This window comes from Mustela putorius, unplaced genomic scaffold (genome assembly GCF_011764305.1).
Source record: "Mustela putorius furo isolate JIRA1106 unplaced genomic scaffold, ASM1176430v1.1 tig00000831_pilon_pilon_pilon, whole genome shotgun sequence".
Classification (NCBI taxonomy): domain Eukaryota; kingdom Metazoa; phylum Chordata; class Mammalia; order Carnivora; family Mustelidae; genus Mustela; species Mustela putorius.
In genome coordinates this window covers 320,138-339,709 of record NW_025421490.1, presented here as the reverse complement: position 1 = coordinate 339,709, position 19,572 = coordinate 320,138, and the positions used below count along the sequence as shown (strand labels likewise).

The following is a 19,572-nucleotide window of genomic DNA, read 5'->3' as shown; positions in this document are numbered from 1 at the left end:
CGCTTAAACGACTGAGCCACCCAGGCACCCTACACTGGATTCTTCAAGTACTCAGAAAGCTTTAACTTAATAAAAGGAGAGAACAGAAATAGGAATCTGTGGTAGCAATGAAATGGACACTGGGTCTCCCAAGTGTTTTAGATCTAGATTTGCCATTCCGAAACAAGAACATGAAGCTGCCGGTCAGTTCTGAAGCGTGTACCGTTTGTTTCTTAGTCGTAGTCCCAGGCTGGTACTAAACCAGTCCCATGTTCCACTTGGTCGCCATTTTATTAACACAAGAGTGAACCAGGGTGGCAAGTTTAGTATGTATCTAGAAGACTGTTTCTCTCCGTGAGAAATGAACTGGCCTGCGTAGGTATCAAGTCATTTCCTTCAAGTTTCTGGCCTCACTAGTTCTCTATCACAACAGAGCTAGCCTCTAAATACAAGTTGCTATCTGTCCCAGTAAAAATAAAAACGTAAATACATATGTGTATGTCCTCAAAAACAGAATAAGTATTGATTCCATTACTTACTTTCGTTTTAGCAAAATCATTTGAAATGTAATGCCCCTCACTTACAAGGGATCTTAAGTCTAACAACATAGTTTTGAGTATAATTCTCTTGATATTTTGATCTGTTAGATCCATAGGTGTTCACAACATGATAATTTCTGGTCTGCAGAGTTATTTGCTTAAAATGACATTTGTATGAGGGGCTCAGTCAGTTGAGCATCCAACTCTTGGTCTTGGCTCAAGTCATGATCCCAGGTTCCTGTGATCGAGCCCTGTGTCAGGCTCCATGCTCAGTGGGGAGCCTGCTTGAGATTCTCTGCCTCTGCTTCCCCGTCTGCTGCCCTCCCTCCCCCTTGCTTGCATGAGTGTGTGTGTGTGGACTCACTCTCTCTCAAATGAATTCTTTTAAAAAAATAAATAAATGACTTTCATGGAACTCAGCTATTTTTTTTTACATTTTTTTTCTCTGCATTTTTTTTTTTTTAAGATTTTATTTATTTATTTGACAGGCAGAGATCGCAGGTAGGCAGAGAGGCAGGCGGGGGGGCGGTGGAAGCAGGCTCCCTGCTGAGCAGAGAGCCCGGTGCAGGGCTCAATCCCAGGACCCCGGGATCATGACCTGAGTCGAAGGCGCAGAGGCTTTAACCCACTGAGCCACCCAAGCGCCCCTTTCTCTGCATTTTTTTTAATAGTTAATTATAAATTACTGTCAAGTGCTAAGTTAGGTACACTTTGTATATTGGTATGTAAGTATATAGTGTTTATATGCTGGGCCCCATTGGACCCTTTTGACAGCTTTGCAGGATGTGAACTGTTAGCCCTTTTGTCACTGATGAGTTGTCTCAGGTCATTGTAAGGGGCAGAGCTGGTCTCCAAGCGTGCTTCAAAGCCCTCCTCCTGGCCAGTCCCCCGTATGCTAAAGATAACAACTTAACATGCATGATACTGCAGGAACCAAGTAGCTTAGAGTTAAATGGATTTCATATTAAATTTAATTATTCTAGTTCTTATCACTAATCAAAGTGAAATAGCCTTTTAAATAATCCTATTAGCTATGATCGCCATTTAAGACCCCGTCAAGCTAGTTATAACAGAATGAGCTGAACATTGCTTCTTCAGGGCCAGTAGCCCTAACTCCCAGACTGAGGCGCCTACTTGTTTTTCCACTTAATGTAATAACAATGAAAACAAAATAACGCAAACAGCAGTTAATACAGTAATATCATTTTGCCAGTTTTCCCACACATGAACTCTCTATGTATCATTCAGGTCATTATTAAAAAACTTGGATTTAATTCCTCGTGGACTGAAATTTAGATTTTGCATATGGTTTCGGGTTAGGCTTTCCATGATCACGTCTCACATATAGTAAGTCTTTTTTTTTTTTTTAAAGATTTTATTTATTTTTTTGACAGAGAGAGATCACAAGTAGGCAGAGAGGCAGGCAGAGAGAGAGAGAGAGAGAGAGAGAGAGAGAGAGGAAGCAGGCTCCCTGCTGAGCAGAGAGCTCGATGCGGGACTCGATCCCAGGACCCTGAGATCATGACCTGAGCCGAAGGCAGCGGCTTAACCCACTGAGCCACCCAGGCGCCCTCACATATAGTAAGTCTTTTGTGGCCCCGGAAGATAGATTCAAAACTGCCATGAACTGCGTGACCGTCAGCCCTTTGCAGCCCTCGTACAGGTTTACTTATGGTGACCCGTCAATATCTGAAGTGCTTTTGAAAAGGAGTACTAAACGGTCCTCACGCTTTCACTTTTCAGTAAAATTTTATTTTCCCCCAAATCCCTGTCTTTAAGCCCTAAGTTCTACCAAACAGAAGAGGGAGGTTGGATAGGTAGCCTGGATATTTGTGGAGTTTGCGTCTAATCCCGATGCTACAAAAGCTGCTTTGGGCGGTCCTGCGGAAATCCAGTGGACACATGGAGGAATTAGATGCGCCGTGATTTCATTTAGCTGTTTGTGTGAAGGCGAGACTGGAAGTCTACACAGCTAGCTCGCTCCGTCTCTGCTGCCTAGTCCCTTCCCCACTGGGTGGCTGTGACTTCCAGATTCGAGGGTCCTTCTCTTGCTGGACCTTGCCCTCACCTCCATCCTCTGTGTTAGGCGCCACTCTGAGTTTCCCGAGCGCTGCGTGCCTCACTGCCAGGACGTGGTGTCGTTGAAATAGGGCTCTCCTGCTTTCAGCTCTTTGGCACAAGGACTGTCTTTTTCATCTCTGTATCCAGTGTCTGGCACAGTGCTGCTGGAATTCTCTAAAATCTTGGACCTCTAAAACTTCTCTCCTGTTGGAGGAAACAACCAGCCCTCACTTCTACAACTAGGAAGTCCTCGTTCACTAACACCCGGTCAATTCAGAAATCGTTGTAGTGCAGGAGGGACTTGGTTTTGATTCCCAGTTGCCCTTCAGTCGCTGGGTGACCTTGGGCAAAGTGCTGAATTAATTTCTGCCGGCCCTGGTCTTTGGATCTTTTTAAATGAAGGCTTTTACTGGAACATGGCCTCCATGTTCCAGTAAAGCTGCCAAGCTCTGTGGCCTAGAGACACAGTAGACACCTTAGTGGTCTGGTGGGCAGAGCTGAGGCTCTTCCCCAGCAGCCTGTGCCCTGGGCTTACCGGGTCTGTGCAGCTCGGCAGCGACTTGTGAAGATTGCCATGGACCATTTGCCAGGGCAAAACAAATGCTCTGCTCAAGTCACTTGGAATCTCAAATTTTAAATTATGTTTGGTAATTTGTGTTAATTATAATTTGCTATATTCTCCTTTGAAAATTGATTATTCACATGTGGTTTATGGGATCATTAGGATATCACATTAGATGAATCACGATGCTCTGTTTCCTCATCACCCTGGTTAGTAGAATATTTAAAGTATTTTTGAAAATTATATTTGCAAATGCTTGAAATATAAAAGTAAAGTCAATATAATTTGAAGTATATCTTAAAGATGGTCAATATATTTTATTTTGCTTCAAGAAAGCTTAATGAAGGGGTGCCTGGGTGGCTCAGCAGGTTAAAGCCTCTGCCTTTGGCTCAGGTCATGATCCCGGGGTCCTGGGATCGAGCCCCACATCAGGCTCTCTGCTCAGCAGGGAGCCTGCTTCCCTTCCTCTCTCTCTGCCTGCCTCTCTGCCTAGTTGTGATCTCTCTCTAATAAATAAAATCTTTAAAAAAAAAAAAAGAAAGAAAGCTTAATGAAGAATATTAAATAAATGCAAGACAGTTTCAACATTTTAAACTTTGTAACTTTTGGACATTTTTTTTTTTCTGTGATCGAAGATTCTGACTTTTTACGTTTCTTTCTATTTTTTTTGGACCTTCTGCACTTCCAGCTCATTTAGAGGCTAGCTTTGAGGAAGTCGAAAACCACCTGCTGAATCTGGAGGATTTATGTGGACAGTGTGAATTGGAAAGATACAAACATATGCAGTCCCAACAGCTGGAAAATTACAAGAAAAATAAGAGGTGAGTTTGAAAAGTTGGTCAGCAGTATTCATTTACATGTTCTTTATAAGTTCAGGCCAGTAAAAGACAAAGATTGCAACATGTAAAGCTCATTTGTAAGCTTTCCAGAATATGACCTTTATATACCTGCGTGGTTTGGTACCACCGTGTGTTGCCATTTTATGGAGATGAGGCTGGGATCAAAGGTGGAGGGAACAGAGCAGCAGGCGGAGCTCTCCCAAAAATTCTGCAGGAGCCCTGGCCTCTTTTCCTCCCAAGTGGCATATCCTGAGCTGCTTTTTCCCTTTTCTTTTTTTTCTCCTCCTTTATTATTAGAGCAGGAAGAAAAGGAACCTGAGCCCAGGCTGGGGAAAGAGGCTTGTGGGGTTTGAAGCTCAGCTTTGTCACACGCTGGTTGTGAGGCCTTGTGTGATTACTTGATCTCTCTTAGCCTCAGTGTCTCTGGCTGGCGGTGAGGAGGATACTGTACCCACTTCCTAGAGTTGTGAGCATTAGATGAGGTAAGAGCCATCAGGCCCAGTCAGCTCTGTAAGTGTTAGTTATACTCCCGACCATTGTCACGGGGCTGATAGGAATTGATGCAGAGGAGAATCCTGGGGGTGACAGCTTATGGGACCAGCTGTAGCATCCCAGTTCATACGTGCCACCTTGGGCAGGCTCAGGGGGTCCCTGGTAGCTGATGAGGGTGCTGAGACAGTCCAGGGTCTGCCCTGCACAGAGCAGGGAGTAGAGCCAAGGGGGGGGGGTGTCTGTGATAGGTGCAAGAAAGCAGAAGTTGTGGGATTGGAGTCGGGCTTAGGGCTAAGAACAGATTTGGAGGGAGAGCAAGAAAGATCAGCTGGGCAGAGTACCCTGTGGGTTTTAAGATTATTGGCAAATTGAGTTGTTCTGGATCCAGGGTGTAGCGGTCAAGGAGGAGTGGGTTGTTGACATGGACAGGAAGTGCTAATCGCTGGCATACAGGAGGTTCAAAAAAAAAAAAAAAAGCAAAGCTAATATGTGGGTATTATAGATGATCACACTGACATCATAGTTTTCCAGAATAATGCCAAGGGATGGGTGGAGATGAAAGTGAGTATTCTGAAATTTTCGGTCAGGTCCAGGTCTAAGACCCTAGGGCTGGGTCTTAGATGTTAATGAGCCAGAAGAATCACCTGGGCAGTGTTTCAAATGCAAACTCCTGGGCTCCATGGTAGGACAGCCCCAATTGACAAGTTAATTCCAATGGTTTTGCTGTAGACTAGCCTTCCAGGCGATTCTGTCAGGGGCAGTTCAGGGAGAGACCTTTTAAGAGACAGCCAGGTGGGGGTGAGATGGGGTGGTGGGCAGGCTCTACACAGAAGAGCTTTGAAAGGAGCCCCACGGGGGCTGTGGGTAAAATTGCTTGGAGAAGTTTATAAGTATAGGAATTTTTCTGGAGGTGCTTTCTGTAAATTGCATTGGACTACAGAGATTACAGGACGGTATGTGGCAGCCTTAAGAATGGAGTCCTTTTCACAGATAGGACTTCTGAATGAGTGGGTGAGCGCTGGGACCCAAGGGCTTTCAGACTCAATCACGGGGCATAGGAGATGAACTTCCTCTCCAGAAGAGAAGAGAACAACCCAAGATACCAGAGTTCAAGATGTCAAGTTAGAGATGGTTTGGCTTGTCTGTAATTTTAAATGAAAAAGTAGGGAAATAGTCTGTTGTCAAAGTGTTAATCATGTAAAGAAGTTTATTTATAAAACAATAGGTTTCAAGGAGCACAATAGGAAGGCTTAGAATTTTGAAAGGAAACTTCTGCAGGAAATCGGGCAGCATGTGTACAAGTCTTGTGAACCCTAGAACTTACATGGTTTCCTCATCTGTAAAATGGAGATAGTACAGGACCTTGTAGGGTTATGTTAAGGATTCGGTTGGTAACGTGCTAAGAATAGCGCTCAGCACAGGGTGAATGCTGTGTCCCTTGGCCTGCACTGGCTGACCTGTATGAGAACGTGTACAGCTGGACTGAGGGGTATTCTGTATTTGTACCAGTTACGTTGTTCCGCTAGTTGAACACAGGAATCATATGAGTATCGTGGTTTTTCTATTCCATATGTGTTAATATTGATTATTTGAAAAAGGGTATCTGGTACTTTAGTATGTAAAATTCAATTTCAGATGTTTATAACCTGATTAGATAGAAAAGAGTAATAGGATTTGGAACTATGAGGTTTTATATCTTTCTTTTCTTCACTTTCACCCAGTGACTTAAATGTATTTTAATTAATGCATTATAACTTATATGTTATAAAATGAAAATTACTTTTAGTATTTGGAGAGCAGAACTGCCTGTAATTTAAGTGAAAGTCAAAATTTGTACTGAATGGGTCTTAATACGTTTCATGTAATTTAAATGACATAGGATTTGTCTTTTAAGAGATAGAATTATCTCTTAGTAGTAGAGTGTGTTTTTAAACTCAAAAGACCCAAGTCCTGGCTCTGTTGGTTACCAGTGTGGTCGCTAAGCCTTACCAATAACGTAAACAGTTGATCAACACATACTTTGTATATTTCATGTACTGTTAGCTTACAATAAGCTTCAGAAAAAAATATTACTAAGAAAATCATAGGGGAAAATACATTTATAGTATTATATTGTGTTTATCAAAGAAAAATCTGTGGATACGTGGACCCATGCCATTCAAACCTGTGTTGTTTAATGGTTAACTGATATTGAAAACAGCAGGGTTCAGTGAGAGTCTGCATATCACACAGTAGGGCTATTTCGGCCTCTGTCCTCACTGGCTCACAGAAGTCTGACAGCCAGTCTTACACCCCCTGTGCAGATTATTGGAGGGCTCATCTGAGAAATTGAGCAGCCCAAGAGAAAAGACCTGCCCATATGGACCTTTGGGGGAGTGCCCTGATGAAAGAGTGGGGTCTGCTTCGTAGCACCCCCATCCCCATGCTGAGCTCCACACTGGTGTGTGTGATTTCTAATAAGCTTCATGGTGCCTCACTCTTAAATAGGAAGGGGCAGCTGGGAAGTAATAGCCCATGGAGGAAAGCTTCCAGAGTAAAAGAGGCCAAAATAAATAGAAAATAAACAAACTAATAATAATTTTAAAAAGCACCCAGACAAATGAGAGACTGTAAGGGGAACAAAAGGAAACTTACAAACAAAAATCATAATTAATAGCCTCAGGTGTATGAGGCCACCTTCTAAGAGACCATTTTGCATTTATGAGACATGAACAGGATGCTACAGAAAAGGAATAGTAAGAGACAAGAAAGAGCTCTCAGAAATAAAACATGACAGCAGAAGTAATAAACTTCAGCTGAAGTATTGGGAGATCAGGTTTGGCCTCTATGTAAGAAAGCACAAAGATAAGAAAAGCTAAGAATGTTGAGAAAATTGCAGAATTCATTCCTGAGTCCCATATCTGACTACTAGAAGCTTCAGAAAGGGGGAGAAAGACAAATCTATTAAAGGACTAATGCAAGATAATGGTTCAGAACTGAGTGATATGAATAAGTTTGAAAGGGCCCACCAAGTACCTGACAAAATGAGTGGGAAAAATCCATTATCAATGCATATTTTTATAAATTTCACTACACTAGGAATAGAGGTCATAAGAGTCTTCAGAAAAATCTTCATATTAAGGATCAGGAATCAAAAGGAACTTGAGAATGGTTCTAGAGCTGGGGAGTGATTCACTTTACATTTGCTGAGCAACATTTTCATCAAGTGGGAGGAAATGGTCGTTTCCAGGCGTACGGGGCTCCAATTTCGCTCCTGCGCACACCGTATCAGGAAGCCAGGAAGCCGTGGGTGGATATGCTCCACCCGCAAGGGAGTAAACCAGGGAGAAGGAAGAACGGACGGAGACTGAATTGCAGTGAGAATCCAGCCAGTGCGGAAGAGAAACAGCGGGAATGCTCAGCAGGATGGCAAAGAGAAGTCTGAAGAGGTCCAGTGAGCGATCCAGACTGGAGAAGGAAGACCTTCTGGAGGATTCCAAGAGCAATGTTCAAGGGGAAAAAATGAAACTAATGGGTTGTCTGATAAGCTTGATCGTATTCAGAGTTTTATAAGCTCTGATGGCAAGTCTTTAGTGATAGGTAAAATGGGCCAAACACAGCAACTGTTAACACTAAGGGAGAACACAGTTTCACCAGAAGAGAAAGAAAACACTGTATGACTCCGTTACAGACAGTATGTATAGGACTCTGTAATAGCTAATGTGGAGTTGGGCTGCAATTCTGATTAACTTACTGGAAAGTTGGAGAAGCTTGTAGACCATGAGGGAGGGATTGAAGAAAGCTCACCTCGGGCTTCCACAGCAGGAGATCAATATGTGGTATTTAAAATAGAAAAAAATGAATATCGCTGTTGGCATACTGTTTAGAAAAAATGGAAGTAAATACCAGAAATAGCCAAAAGAATGGAATGTAGTTTCTTGTGAAAAGCAGGGCAGGAAGGTGGAGAGAGCTGGGGAGGGAACTCTGATCCTCCTCATGGATAAAGCGTGTGGGCACTAGTTGACTTAAGGAATGTACGTGTGTCATTTTGATAAATACAGAAACTGAATTTAAAAACACTCTAGAAGGACGCCTGGGTGGCTCAGTCTGTTAAGCTACTGCCTTTGGCTCGGGTCATGATCCCAGGGTCTTGGGATCGAGTTCCGCTTTTGGCTCCTTGCTCAGCGGAGAGCCTTCTCTCTCTGCCTCTGCCTGCTCGTGCTCGCTCTCTCTCCCTCTGATAAATAAATAAATAAATAAAATCTTTAAAAAAAAAAATAGACTGAGAAGCATTGCCACTGACAAAACCTTCTATGATCACGTAAGTTCCAAAAGCACTCCATCCTATATTTGCCTCGTGGAGTTTTGTAGGACATGTCAGTGCCTTCAGAGTGCTGGGAATTCCTGTAGTAAAGAAATTTGTTTGACCCTCACAGCTTGCTTGTTCCCAAACCAGTCTGTGTGTAATACATGTTAAAATGCCATGACTTGGTATTCTCTGTATAGCACCATCTGAAAAATTTTCAAATACTGGTTCCCCAAATTATTTGATTGCACAGGGAAGACTTTCTTAAAAATAAACCTCCTTTTTAACAAGATGCCCTACAATCTGAACTGATGACTTTTCTTGCTCTAAAGAAGATAACAAAAGATTGGTAACAAAAGATTGGCTAGGGTGTGTGTGTGTGTGTGTGTGTGTGTGTGTGTGTGTTAAAACTTCTGCACGCTGGGGCGCCTGGATGGCCCCCCCCCCTTGAGATTTATTTATTTATTTATTTATTTGAGAGAAAAGGGGGGTTACATATGTGTAACAAAGTATAATTTCTTTTCTTTCTTTTTAAAGATTTATTCACTTATTTTAGAGAGAACGAGTAGGGGGCAGAGGGAGAGAGAGGATCCCAAGTCGAATTCACACTGGGCATAGAGTCCGACCTCATGACTCTGCTAGCAGGACCTGAGCCAAACCAAGAGTCGGATGTTTAGCTGACTATGCCACGCAGGTGCTCCTGTAATAAAGTATAATTTCTGGTGATTATGTAGGATTTGAAGAAAATAAAACAGGGTAATGTTCTCGTGGTAAGGTGGTGCAGGAAGCTGCTATCATCAGGGTGAGCGGGGAAGGGCCTTCTGAGAAAGTCCACGAGAGCCAGGACCTGAATGGGAGGGCAGCCATGTACGGATCTAGCATGACACAGTTCCACGCAGAAGGAAGAAGAGGGACAAAAAGCCTGAGTCATGGGGCACCTGGGTGCTTGGTGAACCACCACCAGTTGGTGAAGCATCTGCCATGGTTCAGGTCATGATCCCAGGGTCCTGGGATCGAGCCCCGCATCGGGCTCCCTGCTCAGTGGGGAGCCTGCTTCTCCCTCTGCCTCTGCCTGCTGCTCCCCCTGCTTGCTCTATCTCTCTCTGTCAAATAAATAGATAAAATCTTAAAAAAAAAAAAAACACAAAAACAAAAACTGAATCATGAGCCCTGTGAGAGAATGGAGAACTGGAGAATCCCAGCCTTCTGAATTTTTCATCTTTCCACCGTTATGTTCCTTAGCATGCTTACTAAGATCCTTTCACAGTAATTATCCTTAAAACCATACGTAAGTGTGTAACTTTATTAAAATATTTCTTATTTCCAAATTTCGGGATCCTTTGTTTTCTTCAGCGTGCAGCATACTGTCAGAATTTCTCTGAAAATAGCTGCATCTTGAAGAAGACAGTGATTTTAGTGATTCCACTTAATTATAAATGACTCATAATTTTCACAGTCCTCTGTTGGCCTTGAAATCTGCTCAGCGACATACAAAACATTTTTTTCACTGGTTCAGACTTTGGAACTGGGTTTATCTCTTAGAAACTCTTGTTGGGTCGGGTGGGGGAGGGTCACTGCTTCTGTTGAGGTCTAGTGATCACGCATATCTTGAGAAAGTTACTCCTTTTACTTTCTGTGTGACAGGTAATGCTAAGAAACTGTGCTTTCTCTTTGTTCTTTGGTAACACGTAGACTGCAGACGAAGTTTCAGAAATCTTCGAAGCTGAGTGTAAGAGATTTATTTGAGATGGTATGACATACCTTTAGTAGAAGTTGACCAGTTCATGTTCCAGAGAATAATCTGCTAAGCTCCTGAACTTCCAGAAATGACCATCCAAACTAACCTAGAAAAGGAGTGGGCCTCAGGTCTGAGCTGTATTTCCCATACCTGAAAGTTGGGGATGGTGGTGGCGGGAGGCTTGGCAGGAGTGTAGCACACAGGCCTGGCTTTGCTGAAAATAGAACAGAGGAAACCAGTGGCATTCTACAGGGTGAAGATGGTTCTGGAACCAGAGGAGAAGGTCCTGAGTACCTCATCCGGAGGAGTTGGGCAGAAGGTGGACAACCAGTTTCTGAGGTTTTGCAGCAGAGTCTGGTTCGGAATGGAAAGTGGATCAGGAGGACGTTCCTCAGGCAGTGCTCTGACAAAAAGGGCGTGGACGTATCTACCCAGGATGGAGTATTAGGGACCAGATTTACTTTCCCACCTGATACAGCCCCAAAGCAGACAAAACAATGCTTCTTATGACCCTGGACATGAGGCAGAGAAGAGAAGTGATCCTTGATGGACAGGAAACAGGTGCAGTGAAACCTTTTCTTGCCCCTTCATTCTGCCTCGAGAGAATTTCCAGGCTACAGAGCAGGGCGGGGGACCCAGGAAGAGCCTGGCACATTCTGAGTCGAAGAAACAGAGCTGGGAGTCCGGGAGTCCGAGGCAGCCAGGGTTTATAGGACACGGTGCTAGAGAGGAGAGGGCTGCACAGAGAGGATCCCGGAAATCCGCCAAGGGTTCCCCTTCAATATCCAGCAGCGTGTTCCTAATGCACGTGAGGAGACTCCCAGAGGCAGGAGGGGGGGAAGGCAAAGCTAACAGTTGCTGTTGCTTACGCTGTGCCTGTTCTCAACAGCCCTCCTGGAAAATGTTGTAATTCATGGGACGCTGGGAAGAGCACTCAGGAAAGTGTTCTCTCAGTAGGGGGTATAATTAGCCCGAGACGAGTCCTGCTCCAGACCTGTTTAACAAATCATAAAAGCAGTCATCAAAAGGACCAGATTGTTTCCAAGGAAATTAACTCCCAAAACAGAGCTCAAGAATATTTGTAGGAGGAGGACATGAATATCTAGCACCCAAAAGATAAATCACGATGTGTAGCATCTGATTAAAGATTACTCAGCAATATGGTGAGTGCTGTGAAGTGGTGATTCAGAGACCTGTACCCCTGGGGATAAAAATATATGTTTATAAAAAATAAAAAATTAAAAAAAAAAAACATAACTCAGCAAACATGGAGATAACCAGTCAATCAAAAGCAACTCAGAACTGGTATGGGTGTTAGCATTAGCAGACAAGGACACTAAAACCAGTTATTGAAACTACTCTCTAAGTTCAAAATATTAAGTGGACACATGGATGATGAAAAAAGGCCCAAACCTGTTTCTCCATTTTTCTACATTTTACTTCCTCCTTCTCTATTAGATGCTAGTTTTAGGTGGTTCCCAGGTGGTTAACTGATAGTAAATTATTGTATTTATTACGCTATAGTAATCACACCTGCTAAGCCAGTGACCTCTTGCTAGGAGGCTGTGAATTTATGGGGTTCATGAATTTGTAATCAGATCTTACATCTTCTTTCAAAATGAAATCTAAGCTTATGAGTTGGCAGGGAATCCAACAGATTCCTATTCTGAAGTGTCAGAGAATAAATCTTGACAGTTTCAGACTTTATACATAGTCACAAGAACAGATGTAGCTAGAATATTTTCACAGGTTATTAGATCCTCGGGTTGACAGTAAATATAGTTCAGGACTGATATTTAAGTTCTTCAAGCTTTATTTTGAACAACGAGTATCTGTTTGCCATCAACATTAAAAACGCATGTTCCGTCTTGCTGCTTTAAAAATAGTATTTCTCTGGTTGGTTTACAGTACTCTTTTCCCAAACTTTTTCTTCCAGTTGTGTAAATGTGGTTCTGTATGCTCATCAAGATGTTTGTTTGGACAGAGACAGTAAACACGTAAAATGTATATTTACATTTGAAAGTGGTCAAGACTTAAAAATATAGCAACCTTGAGAAAGGTTTACTGAAATTCGGACAAACATAATTATGATTATCCTGGGTTTACAAAAAAAAAAAGATTATCCTTTTTCTGAAGATAGATTGGTTATAGCTTCTGCGTAGTCATTTACAGAGCATGTAATAACTGTCAGTGTTCTCGAATCAGCTTGTTAAATTCGGGATCGTAATTTCCATCTTACATGGCCTGATACCGTTTTGGAATTTGTTGCTCTTTTTTCTGAGTTGCTTTCTAAAGTAGGCAACCGGTTACTGTAGTCTTCAGGTGAGCATGGCCAAAACATGGCACGACCCTCTGCTTTGCTCCTCCGACATTCTTGGTGGATTCTAGAGATGGGACAGGCAGAGACCTGCTCAGCAGCCTGTCCTACCTGCTCGCCCTATGGTCAGTGGCCGGAGAAATCATCGCAAAGGCAGCAACAAGAAAGGGAGTGCTCCTCCTCTCCCACACGCGTTCCTCCAGGGCGGTGCGCTCTAGCGTGGCTATATTGGCCCCGTCTCTCTGTGGTCTCGCTTCCTACCTGCGTTCTGCCATTTCCGGTCTTTGTTCTGGCTCAGAAAATTGGCACCATCCGTGTTTCAGAGGACATTCAGTCGTTAGCTACTGGAGAGGTTTGATCCTGGATTTCAAAGGACATTCTCCCCCAAAGTGAGCAACGCTTTCCTTTCTCTCTGGAAGTTCCATGGCATGTTTTGTTCATGATGAATTCTTCTCATTATACTGATGGCAGAGAAGTGCTTTACTGTCATAGTGAGCAGCACATTACTTCTTAGAGGAGGAGAAAATAGAAGCTGATAATACATAACTCTCGAGGATGAACTCAGATGAGAATTTATCGCTTGATACCAGTATTCTGTGCTTTTATATGGTTTTAAAAACAAAGCATCCCGTAAAATTATGAAATAAAATTGGACCGACTCAAGGAAAGTTCAAACAATATTTACCCTATAAGCAAACTTTTAAGAAGATTCATTCATTCAAATGAATGGACAAGATGCTTGGCACACTAAAGTCAAAATATTGGTAGAGAAAGAAAATTGAATAAACATTGTATAACATGAAGACCATAATAGAGACACAATCTATGATGTACTTTGAATGTTTAATTTGTATTTTTTTTTCCTTAGTTTTTAGGGAACCGAGTCCATTGACCTGTAAATCCCTATTTATCTGACTTCTTGAAGCTGTCCATTCTTGACTTCTACAATACTAGCATCCTTTCGGTTTCCTTCAGAGGCGCTTGAATGTTGGTATTCTCTTGGCCGTCGCCTCCTCCCATTCTGCATAGCCTCCCGCAGCAGTCCTGCCCTCTCCTTGGCTCACCCGCCCCCCATGTGGTGACCACGATCAAATCACTGCCTTCGGTTCGGGTCTGTCTTCTGCCCACAGAATCAGCTGCCATCTGGACAGCCTTACTTGGACATCTCAACAGACGCCTGCCCCAAATTACACTCCACAGCCACACTTGACCTTTCCTTGTCTCAGGAAGGCCCTGCCGTCTACAGATCTACCCATTCCACAAACGTGGGAGTCGCCATAATCCCTGTCCCTTCCCCCCAGCCTGCCGGCTCCGCTCCGTTCCCAGTCCGGGCCAGTCCCGTATCCTTGAATCTGTTCTCGCCTTTCTGTCCTCACGGGTCCTTTCTAGCTCAGTCGTGTGCAGCCTCAGTTCCGGTGACAGCCCCCTCATTAATCTTCCCGTCGGAAATCATGTCCCCCAACCACTTACGTTACTGTCCTTGCTTTTTTTTACCCCCCCTAAAATACAGTTATGATTAAGACTCCTCACCATCTTCAAGATAAACACTAAGTTATGGTGATTGGGTTACTTAGGTAACGGTAACATTTATTTAGCATTTACTGTGCTTAAAAACCGTAGTCTAAATTAACTCAAGAGAATTCTCCTAATGCCTGTCTGACGGGGCATGCTCTCCTTGTTACCAGCGAGGAAAATCGGACCGGGGAGATGAATTCACCAGCAGCTGCAGAGCCAGGAAGTGGCATTGCGACACCAGACCAGTGTCTCTCGGACTTCCAAGTCTGTCCGTACCCTTTATATTATATCCGCGCCCCACAGAGCTGTGCACACTCTGGGGTGGGATGCTGGGGCGTAGGAAGACCATCTTGCTTCTCTCAGAGCTCTGATCACTTCAGCTCTCGTGACTGCTAATTATAAAAATGAGCTAGCAGGGTTTTTCCATCATGGTACCACTGGATCACAGACACGTCTGAATGTGGGATGCATGATTTTTTTCCTTTAATCTACCTTCTACCCCATCGGCCACATACTCCCCACGCCTGTGGGGACGTCGGGTTTCAGGCGGCAATCACGTGGTTGTATGATGCTGAGAAACAGCAGACTACTGCCTTGGTCGTAATGAATGACAGAGCAGGCTTTTTTAGGAAACTGGCTGGCCAATTAAAAATTTTGAATTAAAAAAAAATCAATAATGCAAAGGTATTAGAATTCTTTCACTTCTTTCAATATTTAGAAATTAGTTACCATGGCTTAGTAACTGGACACTTTTCAGTACATCAGTGAGAATAAACATGTTTAATAGGTCTTGTGAAACTCACGAGACATCTTCAAGGGCATGCTAGGTTTTCACTGTAGGTTCACATCAGTGATGATGGCTTTCAATTTTAGTTTCATCGGTTTCCTAAAAAGGAATGTGCTTTCACAGAGATGAGTGGACCCGGATGTGGCCCCGAAATGTGGGGGTGCATCTGGGTTTTATATACATGACTTGTATCCAGTAGACTAGGGCGCTTACTTTAAGTACTTTCTGGTGGGGCTGAACTCTCAGGTGGGCCACAGCTTGCGTTTACAGAGGGTGTGTGTCCTTGAACTCCGTTCGGGGTGCCACAAATCGCACACGCTTGGAGTCCGAGAGGGGCACAGATTTTGTTCCCAGTCCTGTCTCTTATTAACTGGGTAGGCTTTGATCCACAAGCCCCTTTTCCTTCACTGGGTAGGTGTTCTGTGGTAAGAACTCGCTGAATAGTCCTTCCTTCAGCCTTCGTATCCTGCTTCCTTCAACCACAGGCGTCTCTCTCCAGCTCAGAGGGATTTGCATGGAAAACAGGCCTAGGGAAGTCATCTTCTTGCAAGTTTGGAGGGAATTTAATCTGTATGTAACTTAGTTGCTACCAACCAGCTGATTTCCTAGACCTTCATTCTCTTTGGAGGGAAGGGCATTTTTTAAAGTTCCAAATCCTTGTTACCATATTGTTCAGATTCTTTTCCTTTTTAAAGGCCAATGTTCTAGGATCTTATCATTTCATTATTTTTTTTTTTTAGGCTGTACTTTGCCAAAGTAGAAATATATGAAACTGTTGTTAAAAGCATTATAAATACGGCCTTAGTGCAGGTTTTTTTTTTTTTTTTTTTTTTTGAACTAGCTGCTTTTTCAAAGGTTTCATTTTACAGGTAATGTTAAAAATTGTTTTGTTCTGCAACACATCCCCTGGGCAGGATCTGTGTAAGGAGTAAATGGCAACAGGGATTTCAAAGATACAGATGGTTTTGAGAAAATTCACCACAAGCTAGAAGGCCAGCTCTCCCTCCCCACCCCCACCCCCACCTTCTGCCCTGTCAACCCCAAAGCCACCAAGCCTGTAAGGATACGCGTTTTCATGACTGTAGGGTGAGAGGAACGACAGATTTGATGGTGAGTGGTCAGTGGGCCGTTTTGAAAGAGGTCGCGTGAGATCTTTCCCTTGGACAGTTCGTCATGGTGACAGATTCCATCCATCCGCCATAGCAAAGGGAACGCCCTTCAAGTCTGTTCTAACCAAAAAATACCCCTTTTCATTCTTTAAAAAAAAAAAAAAAAATCCCCTGAATATTTTCAAATGTGAAGAAAAACGTTAGAGTTGCTGTTGCAGTTGGCTTTTTGAACGTGGTGGCTGGTCACACAGCATCGTTGTGGTAGCTTCCGGTCCCGGATTCATCCTCGGGGAAGCCGTTAGTATTGGGGGTTTGCTCTGTCCCTGAGATGCGTGTCTTTATGGACACAGTCGTCCGGTGGTTCCAGTCTGTTAGGTTTGCATCCGCGAGTCTGATGTAGTTCATTTTTATACATATACAGATTTAAGACACTTTCTGGAACATTCCACAGACTTATTTATTAGTATGATGCTTTTGTTCTTTTTATTCTGCCCTTGTAACTCAACCCCTGTAGAGAAGATGATTACATAGCACTTCCATCCTTTGGAAATATTATTAGATTTTGCGTCTGGTGTTATTTGTTGAATGTTTTAGTTTCAGGGTTCGTTAGGCTGAATTTGTAAAGGCAGTTGCTGAACCGAGAAAATTTTAAAATATGGTAAAACGTAAGAGAGTATTTCAGTTCTTTCTACTTATTTGATCTTCTGAAAATGCCATTAAACTATGAAAAATAAGAGACTCAAATTTTTGGAAATGAAAGTGGCAAACAATACTATGTGATACTATGTGACCAGACTTTTTCATGAAGAATAAAATTCTCAGGGCGCCTGGGTGGCTCAGTCGGTTAAGCATCTGGCTTCAGCTCAGGTCGTGATCCCAGGGTCCTGGGCTGGAGCCCCGCATTGGGCTCCCTACTCAGGCTCTCTGCTTCTCCCCTCTGCGCCTCCCCACTGCTCATGGTCTCTTTTACTCTCTCTCAAATGAATAAATAAAATCTTTAAAAAGAAAATAAAATTCTCTATAGTTACAGCAGGGGCTTCCTTGAAGAAGCAGATCTTAGTTATTCCTTGATTTTTCTGAGCGTTGGTTGGGTCTAACTGTGCACGCGTATGATCACGGTGGATGACACAGGCTTTCTGCACATCAGGAGCTCGGCAGCGTCATTGTAGAGATGATGTCTGTCCGGAAATAGCCACATCACAGGGCAGCACGTGAGGTTTTCTAACACAGAGAGAGTTAAGCACCCTAGGAATTTAGATAAGGAGAGATCGCCAATTAGGTGTCAGAGATGAACTTGAAAACTGTTCCACATGGATCCTTATCATTTCTGTGTCTGATAGAGTTTGGAGAGTGACCAGAACGTAAAACACCTGCTGAACCTGTGCCTTTCATTTGGTTAACTGAGAGAGTGACATAATGGCTAAGAGTAAAACATCTGCCATGTCCTCAGTAAGTGTTAACCATCATCCTTCAAAACTCAGTCCTGTCCAGAAAGCCTTTGCTACAAAGCAAGGTGCACGAGCTGCTCCCTCCTCTTTATTCCTAGAGAAGCCTCAGCCTATCATTACCGGAGCGCTCCCCTGTAGGAAAGATTTCCGATTGTCATCGTACTTCTCTGTCTCCCCAACCGGAGGCCCTTAAGGTTATGAGACATGCACATTCGAACCCAAGCATTATTCCTAGAGTCCAAGACGCAGTAAATTTATGTTGAATGAATAATTGAGCACAACAAAGGTTACCTTCAGTATAAGAAAATGGGTATAAGGCTGATAACAGTGAGCATGGGGAGAAATGGATGAGCTCAGGATGTGTTTTGAGGTAGAAGTGACAGGGTTTCTTGACAGACGGAATGTGAAGAAGGAAGGAACGGATAAAGCAAACTTGAGGAACTTGGTAATGCCGTTAGCTGACGCACAGGAGCCTGGGGAACAAGAGGCCGTCTTGCACACGCTGTTCAAGAAGCTGACGCCGCTTGAGTGCAGCTCTCAAACAGGCGGGCGTGTGTGAGTCCGGAGCTCAGAGAAGAGATCAAGATAAGAGACGGAGCTCGAGAAATCAGCCTATAGCTGGTATTCAGAGCTACGTGGCTGGCTGAAATGGCCTTGTGAGAGAATGTAAGTGAAGGAGAGAGAGCCCCAAGCCAGTCTTGCCGCGAGCACTCCAGTGTCACGGTCAGAGAGAGGTGGAGAGGCTAGCAAAAGAATCCAAGAAAGCAAACGCTAGAGGAAGCTTTCTCGGGGAGATTGCCGATTGGGCCAAATGCTGCCGAGGGATTCAGAGGAGCCGTGAGGAGTGATCATTGCACTGGGCAACATGTGATTGTTGGTGACCTTGACTCCGCCGGGGGTGGGGTCTGGAAGCCAAGTTGGAATCCGTCCAAGACTGGGAAGTCAGGGAGTAGAAATCTGCAGGAGCTGGATTTTCGGGGCGCCTGCGCGGGGTGGGCATCCTGTCTTTCTGCATCACCAGATGATTTCATCAGATTCCAGACTGGACTCCTGCACTGCTTTCCTCTTTCCGAGCGTTCATTGCTCATGGACTCCCTCCCTCCAGGGGTCCGGACCAGAACCCTCAGCGGTCAGTGTCCCCTTCCCTTTCCTCTGCTTATTCCGGTGGGATCAGTTGCCAGGACTGTCGAGTCCTCTCCACGGCATTTTGCAAACCCGACTCCTCCTGTCCATCGCCCTCGCCAGTTCTTGCTCTTCCCAGGCAGCAATTAGCTCTTCTTCAAACTCCTCTGTAGCTTCCCGAGTTCTCCCTGCTTTGATTCTCCCCCTTGTCAGTGGATCTATCCATCACAGCCAGAATGTTCTTCTAAAACACAGCTTTGCTCCTGCGATTCTGCTAAAAATAAAACCAGATCCTTTTAGCCTGGCACTCAGAACCCTCTACCTTTTTAACCTCGTCTCCCACACCTTTCTCTCTGTTCAGCCCGCTGCTCTCCAGTGTTCGCTCTAGCCTCGGTCTGTAACCTGCATCCTCTGACCTGCACCTGCGTGCCTTCGCGCTCACTGTTGCGTCTGCTTGACACACCTGGCCCTCGCTCCTCTCCTGTCGTCTGTACCTCCAGATGCTTGTGACCCCTCAGAGACGCGCCGTCCGCCCAAAGAACCTGCAGATTCCCAGCCTGTCAGTGCCCCTGCTTCACCCAGTTCTTACTCAGTCTGCTCAGAGTTCCCCGACGCGGATCTCTCCCTTACCCCACAGCTGTCCTTCCCTTCGCTACCTCAGCCAGGCTTCCTTTTTAGGAAGTGGAGACAGGAATGATTCCCTGCCTGGAAGTTTCTCGAAGATTTTACTAACGGTGTGGGTTCCGTCAATAGAGGACACCTGGGGAGCCGCTCAGCTG

General features: G+C 44.1%; 1 protein-coding gene across 2 annotated transcripts in view; it reads left to right on the top strand.

The window, feature by feature from the left end:
• Positions 1–19,572, top strand: part of DTNBP1 (dystrobrevin binding protein 1) — a 130,477-nt gene that overhangs the window by 47,128 nt on the left and 63,777 nt on the right. For both annotated transcript variants that reach the window (XM_045085045.1, XM_045085046.1), the window contains exon 6: positions 3,830–3,962. In XM_045085045.1, the coding sequence (XP_044940980.1) occupies positions 3,830–3,962 (133 nt within the window). The remainder of the gene's footprint in view (positions 1–3,829; positions 3,963–19,572) is intronic.